The 7,460-nt window shown below is 48.1% G+C and overlaps 1 protein-coding gene across 3 annotated transcripts in view; it reads left to right on the top strand.

Annotated features, from left to right (window-relative positions):
• The first annotated feature begins 1,361 nt into the window (after positions 1-1,361).
• The window catches only part of Vps4a (vacuolar protein sorting 4 homolog A), a 15,265-nt gene continuing 9,166 nt past the window's right edge, over positions 1,362-7,460 (top strand). For 2 of the 3 annotated variants that reach the window (XM_029563879.1, XM_029563870.1), the window contains exon 1: positions 1,385-1,577. In XM_029563879.1, coding sequence (XP_029419739.1) covers positions 1,557-1,577 — 21 coding nt within the window. In that variant the 5' untranslated portion in view covers positions 1,385-1,556. Of the gene's footprint in view, positions 1,578-7,460 lie in introns of all 3 variants that reach the window. The other variant, XM_008833843.2, reaches the window with a different exon arrangement.

Raw genomic sequence — 7,460 nt, 5'->3', positions numbered from 1 at the left:
TTGTGATCTGGACTTTCAAACCTCTCCCCATGTTTTTTCCATGGTTTGACAAGCGTTCCTCCCTCTCTTCTGGACTAAAGCAATAGCTATGCGTGCAAGCTGTTTTCTAAACTAAGGCTAGATTCATCTAAGATACAAAGAACAGGGACTGGAGAGATGGCTCAGTGGTTAAGAACACGGGCTCCTCTTCCAGAGGACCGGGATTCAGTTCCCAGCATCCACATAGTGACTAACAACCATCCGTTAACTCCACTTCAAGGAGATCTGATGCCCTCTTCTGGCCTTGGCAGGTATTGCATGACACGGGTGCACTGACATATATGCACGCAAAACTCATACACATAAAATAAAGATAAATAAATAAAAAATAAAATGGAAAAAACAGCTGGGGAGATTGCTCACTTATTAAGAGCAGTGACTGTTCTTGCAGAAGACCCACATAGTGGCTAGCAACTATCCTATACTCCAGTTCCAGGTCCTCTGATGATGTACTCTTCTGGCTTCCAGAACATTGTATGATACAGGTTTCCTTACATGCATGCAAACAAAATAGTCATACATATTTAAAAAAAATCAAAAATTTCAGGCTAGAGAGATGGCTCAGCAGTTAAGAGCACTGGCTGCTCTTCCAGAGGACCTGGGTTTGGGTCTCAGCATCCACATGACAGCTAACTCCAGTCCTTTACTCCAGTCCAGGTGATTCGACGCCCTCTTCTGGCCTCCATGGGCTTTGCACACATAGGTGCATTTACATATTTGCAGACAAAATACTCAGACACATAAAATAAATATTTTTAATTAAAAAGTTTTGCATTTATTTGTCTATTTATTGCTTTATCATGGGGATGCATGGAGGTCAGAACAAGACTTCTACCTTGTGAGATCCGGGGATAGAACAACTCAGGTTGCTAGACCTGTCCCCCATCACTTTTACTTGCTGAGCCATCTCACAGGCCCAGAAAAGTTAACAACAGAACAAGTTAACTAGAACAATAGCTATCTTTAGAGTCACTGGATCCGAACTTGTGTGTACGCTAGCTCATTCACTTCCCCCTAAAAGTCAGACAAGGTAGACACTAACAGGGAAACAAAGCTCTAGAAAGTTCGGCTTACAGTACTGGTGGTGTTTATTCAAGTAGGATCCAGATTCCGCTTAGTGCTTCCACCCTCCTTCGCTCCGATCCAGCCAGGCTCTGTTCTTCTATCGGCCCCGCCCTTCAACCGGTCTCTCCAGGCTCCGCCCTCTCCCGGCCCCTCCCTCGATCTGTCCCCGCCTCGCCCTCGTCAGGCCCCGCCCCTCATCTCCCGCCCACTTGGAGGAACGATGCAGTTCCGGACTATGGCCGCTGGAGGGCGGCCGCGCAGCTCGGTCTAGGCCGCTCTGGGCCGCTCTCCTCGCTCACCCTCCGACTCGGCTACGGCTGGGAGCCGTAGCTCTGCCCGCGCCGAGTGCCGACCACCTGGGCCGCTGCGCCGGACCCAGCACCTCGGGTCCTCCGGGCCTGACCGAGGCCGCAAGCAGCGCCGCGGGGTGTGGGGCGGACCCAGGAGATGAAATGACAACGTCAACCCTCCAGGTACCTCTGAGCTGCGCGGCTGCGGAGGCCGAAGGTGGCGGGGCCTGCGGGCCTCCGCGGAGCCCTGGCCTCGCTGCCCCGGCCAGGGGTCGCGTTCCGCCTGCGCTGCGGCCTCTTTCTCACTCTCGGAGCCCGGCCCTCACCGGGCGGTGGAGTCCCAAGGCCGCTCCGTGCAGCCGGCGCCGCCCCGCCAGCCTGTCCGGCAGGTCCCTCGCTCGGGGAGCGGTGCTCACCCTCTGCTCCTGCCTCCCGCACCGGCTGCCTCTTGCGCTAGCCCCGGCTTCGACCTCCCGAGCTCCAGTCCTCCGGCTAGCGAGCCGTCATTCATTCCCTAGATGGTGCAGGGAGATGCTGGGGTGGCGCCTTCTAAATGAAGGCAGGGCTCATCCCACAGCTGTCGGAAACCACAAACACTGTCAGGCCTCAGACCCAGCTCCGCCACTGACAGCGTGTGACCGTAGGCTAGGTTTTTGGTCCTGGAAAGTCAGATTTCCTCATCTGCAAAATGGGGTCGTGCCCGCCCGGTAGGGTGGTTGTCAGACAACCCGAGACCGAATCATCCAGGGAAAGCATTTGCAGCATAGGTTTGGGTACATCGTGTGTTCTGAAGGCCTTTACAAATAGTGCTGGGGCAGAATTAGGTAAGACTGTGTGAAGAAGGGACTTCTCGCCAGAGTATCATCAAAGGGTGCCTGGCTTTCAGATAACAGGGTGGTGGAAGAGGGATGGTTGCTCCAGGTGGAGGTGCAAGGGTGGGAAGAAATTGGAGTACTGGGCTTGGAATTAAATGGAATCCAAAGGCAGAAGAACCCACCCGCAGAAGCTCTCTGATCAGTTGCTGGAGGCTTAGCCTTCTTCAGCCTGCAGACCCTACCTACCTGGTCAGTTTTAGCATGACCTGGGAACCAAGAATATGTATTTTTAGCTTTTTTGAAACAGCTTTATGAAGATGTAATACCCATACCATACAATTCACCCATGTAAAGAGTATCATTCAGTGGTCTCTATATCCACAGAGTTGTGTGTCTATCATTACATCCACTATTTAGGACATTTTCATCATTCCCAAAGCAACCCTATGCCACTGAGTCATCCATGACTCCCCAATCCTGCTCCTCCTAGCGCACCAGGGAACCACTAATCTACTTTCTCTGGATTTGCCTGCGCTGGAAGATTTATTCATTGATTCATATAATTATCATATGTGTCTTTATGAGTATGGTGTGTATGTGCTCACATGTTTGTGAATGCGACTACACATGCATGGATGTCAGAGGATTACTTTCCAGAATCAGTTCTCTTCTTCCAGCATGGGTTCTGGGCATTGAACTCGGGTTATCAGACTTGTGTTTACCAGCGCTTTTTTTTTTAACGTGTATGAGTGTTATGCCTGCATGTAAATGCACCTGTGTCATACAATGCCGGAGGAGGACAGAAGAGGCCATTGGATCCCCTGGGACTGGAGTTACAGACAGCTGTTAGCTGCCATGTGGGTGCTGGGATTTGAACCCAGGTCTTCTGCAAGAACAACCAGTGTTCTTAACCTCTGAGCCATCTCTCCAGCCCCCAGCACTTTTTTTTTTTTTTTAAAGAGTATCATGATGCATTCATCACCAGGTTAAAGGAAAGCTCTTAGTAGGATCACTTACTACTATGGTCAATGGAAGAGTCACTGTGTCCCAAAGTCATGCCCTAGAGGAACAGAGCAAAGTGAAAGTACGTGACCCCTTCCACAAAGTTCTTGACACTCTTTTACACCAGAAAACTAGACATGATTTCTAATATCTTTTATGGGCTGGGTGTGGTGACACATACCTGTAGTCCCAGCACTTGGGAGGCAGTAGTGAGTTCTAGGCCACCTGGGGCTACAGGAGACCCTGTTTCAAAAAGACAGAAAAAAATGTAACTTTTATTTATTTTTTGATAATTTGATACATGTAAACCATGGATCTTGATCATGTGCACCCCTTACTCCTCCCCCAGGAGCCCCGTATTCCTCCCTCCCACTCCCCTCAGGCACCCCTAACACATCCCCAACTCTTCTTTGTCCCCCACTCTTCTTTGTCCCCACTCTTCTTGTCTTTGTTAATAACCCATTGAGTCCAGTCAGTGCTGCCTGTTGGAATGCTGACTGATCTTGGTGACTTGATCTTGTGCAGGTCATCATAGTGCCAGTGAGTTCATGGGTGCAATGGCTTTGTCATGTCCCAAAGACAGCATTTCCCAGCACTCGTCCTCATCCTCTGTCTCTTAAATTCTTTTCACCCCTCTTCTGTGATATTCCCAGGGCCTTTGGGGGTGGGGTTGATATGGCTGTCCCATTTAGGGCTCAGCACTCAATAGTCATGTATTCTCAGCACTTTAACCAGTTATGAGTCCCTGTATTAACTGCTGTCCACTAGAAATTTCTCTGGGCAGCACTACTCTTTTTTATTAACATCTTGCCCTCAAATTTATTTGTAAAACCAGCACAGGACACCAGCCCTCTGCAGTGGGGAGGGAGGTCACACTAGTCCATCTGTCTTCACATTGGCAAAGACCTTTATTGTGGGGCCTTCACAAGGGCCTGGGCACCTTTGGGAACCTGAGCTGCAGTCTGGGCCTTAGCTGCAGCTGGAGCCTGGTTTTTAGGTGGAGCTACAGCCCCAGCCTTGGCCTTTGGTTGGCAGAGAGGGCAGCATTACTCTAATGGGTATGAGCATATATATTTTCAAGATAGTTTGACATTATGTTGTTTAGCAAAACAACAGTAGGTTCCTCCCCAGAGCCTATGACCTTCTGAGCCATGGGCTTTTGACCAGGTTTACAGTGATGGGCCTGAATTCTTATGGAGCAGGCAAATCCAATCCAAAAGCAGTTGATTACTCCCATAGCCTCCATGCCACTATTGCTCCAGTGGGCACATCTTGCTGACGGGTCAGTACTGTAGCATGCTGAATTGGCTACAGACACTCCATTGATGTCTTTTCTCCCATAGTGCCCAGCATAGTACCTTCCAACACCATGAAAGCTAGCCAGGAGGGAGGAAGTTTTCATATCAGTTCCAGCTTGATTGCTCTATGGACGGCAACCAGGCAAGCGCCTTCACCCACTGAGCCATCTTTATGTTATTTAAATAAAATCATACAATATGCAGTCTTCTGAACTGAACTGACTTGGTTGGCTTAACCTAATGTCATAGTCTTTTACATTTTTAAATGGCGGGGGGGAGAGATTTTCATGACCTGTGAAAGTAGTTTAAAATTCAAATTTTGGTGCCTATAAATAAGTTTTATCACAGACCTTCACCCACTGAGCCATCTTTATGTTATTTAAATAAAATCATACAATATGCAGTCTTCTGAACTGAACTGACTTGGTTGGCTTAACCTAATGTCATAGTCTTTTACATTTTTAAATGGCGGGGGGGAGAGATTTTCATGACCTGTGAAAGTAGTTTAAAATTCAAATTTTGGTGCCTATAAATAAGTTTTATCACAGACATCTCAGTACATTTCCTTTTTTTTTTTTTTCCTTTCACATGATCATGTCTCTTTGTGGCATTATAAAATATGTATTTTGGAACTCACTATGTAGACCAGGCTGGCCTTGAACTCACAGAGATCTGCCTGCCTCTGCCTCCCAGTGCTGGGATTAAAGGTGTGCACCACCAGGCCTGGCTTTATTTATTATTTTTATTTTATGTGTATGTGTGTATTGCCTGCATGTATGTGAGTGCACCAGTGTTGTGCAATGCCTGGGGAAGTCAGAAGAGGTTGTCGGATCCTCTGGGACTAGAGTTACAGATGGTTGTTAGCTGCCATGTGGGTGCTGGGATTTGAACCCGGGTCTTCTGCAAGAACAGCCAGTGTTCTTAACTGCCGAGCCATCTCTCCAGCCCCCCAGTACATTTCCTTTGCTTTACATGTTGTCTGTCTGCTTTGTGCCACAAAGTGAGTTGAGGTGCTGCTGCAGAGAGTGTAAGCCCACAAACCTGCACACTGCTGACTGGCCCTGTACAGAAGAAGCCTGTCAGCCCCTCTAGCAGCACACCTTTGTTACCCTTCTTCACCCCACCCCTTGGCCATAGGTGTTACTAGAGATGTGGTGTGCCTGGCAGTTTTATTTGTCACCTTACCCTCCTGTTATGCAAAGCTGTTTCTCTCCATTGAAACAGGCCTTCTGCATGTGAAAGACAGCGTTGATTGCCAGAAAAATTGAATGCACTGTTAGGTACATTAATAGTGTCTGCCACTATCAATGTATGGAATGGGCCTGTTCTGCTCCATGGGGGTAGAGCACACTGGTATTGTTCTGAGCCCTCCCTTGACTTTTAAATTGTGTGTGGAGTGTGTGTGTACGCCTGTGGTATGTGTATGTATGTGTGTATAGATGGGGGCATGTGTATGTGGTGTGCATATGTATGTGGGTGTATGTGGTAAGTATGTGGGATATGTATATGGTGTGTGTATTGTGTAGTATGCATGTAGTTTTGTATATATTGGGTGTGTGTATGTGTATGTGGAATGTATATAGGGTGTGTATATGTGTGTGAAGTGTGTATGTGTGTGTGTTTGTGTCTGTGGTATGTATGTGGGGTGTTTGTGTGTATGTGTATATGGTATGTGTGGGATGTGTGAGGTATATGTGTACGTGGTGTGTGTGGTGTGTAATATGCATGTATGTTTGTATATACTGGGTATGTGTATGTGGTATATATAGAGAGCGTGTATATGTGTATGTAGTATGTGTATATATGTGTTTGTGTATGTGGTGCGTGTGGAGTGTGTGTGGTATATGTGGTATGTATGTGGGAGTGTGGGGGTGGGGGTGTGTGTGTATGTGGTATGAATGTGTATGTAGTATGGGGGGTGTATGTGGTGAGTGAGGGTGTGTTGTGTGTGTGTATGTATGTATGCAGGTCTGCATACCATGGCATGTATGTGGAGGTCAGAGGACAACTTCAGGAGTTGGTTCTTTTTGGGTGTCTGTTCTCTCTCTCCTTCCACCATGGGTCTAGGAATGGAACTCAGTCTTCAGTCTTATACAGGAAGTACTTTTACCTGCCAAGTCATCTCATCAACCCTGACTCCCCCATTTTAAAAGGACAAACCCAAGCAAGCCATATAGAGTGTGAATTCCAAGAAACTGGGGGTGTTCCTTGTGGAGAAGAGATGTCACCAGAACGAGAGCTCTGTCTCCATTGTTTATATAAAGGGCCAGAGGGGGGTGAACAGATGGATCTGGTGTGTAAGCTTACCTGCCAGGATAGTTGGGTGCTTAATACTCTGTGGCAGTGGAAGGAGCACAGCTTGACTAACCTGAACTCTGGCTTTTCCTGTCTCCATCTCCTCAGTCTAGTGAGTTCCTCTACAGCTGGCTCCTCACCCCAGCCTGGCAGTTCTGTAGAGCTGCCTCTGTGCCTTTCTTTCTTGCAGATGAGAATGGCTAACAAAGCCCTGGCTCTGCCAAGAGCTGGTCAAGAGGTTATTGTTTGCTATGGCTGGAGCTGGGGCTGTGGTGGGATCTGCCTGCCAGGCAACTAATGCCTCACCAGTGGAGAATTCTGTCCAGGCCGCATGGATTGGGAAAGCTGCAGTTTTTGCAACTGGTTATGTAGGGCTTCCAGATCCACGTGGGGCATGAATCTCCAGAACTTCTGAGACTCCCAAAGTCATCACTCACAGAGTTCTCAGAAGGGCCAGCAGGCAGTCTCCTCTTTTGATGGGAACTGTGTTTACCTCTGGAGTAAGCAAGCACTTACCTTCCTGGAACTACTGGTCTGTGGAGCCCCATGGCTAAGCCTCCCCTCTTAAGGGTTGGCTTTAGGCAGTTTAGAAAAACTGTCTTTTTTGAGTCTAGAGTAGTGAGTCAGGCCAGTGGAAAGGGTATCTTTTTTTTTTT

Source organism: Nannospalax galili, unplaced genomic scaffold (genome assembly GCF_000622305.1).
Source record: "Nannospalax galili isolate Female #2095 unplaced genomic scaffold, S.galili_v1.0 scaffold410, whole genome shotgun sequence".
In the NCBI taxonomy this organism is placed as follows: Eukaryota; Metazoa; Chordata; class Mammalia; order Rodentia; family Spalacidae; genus Nannospalax; species Nannospalax galili.
Note: the sequence above shows the minus strand (reverse complement) of the source record. Positions and strands in the feature narration are given on the sequence as shown.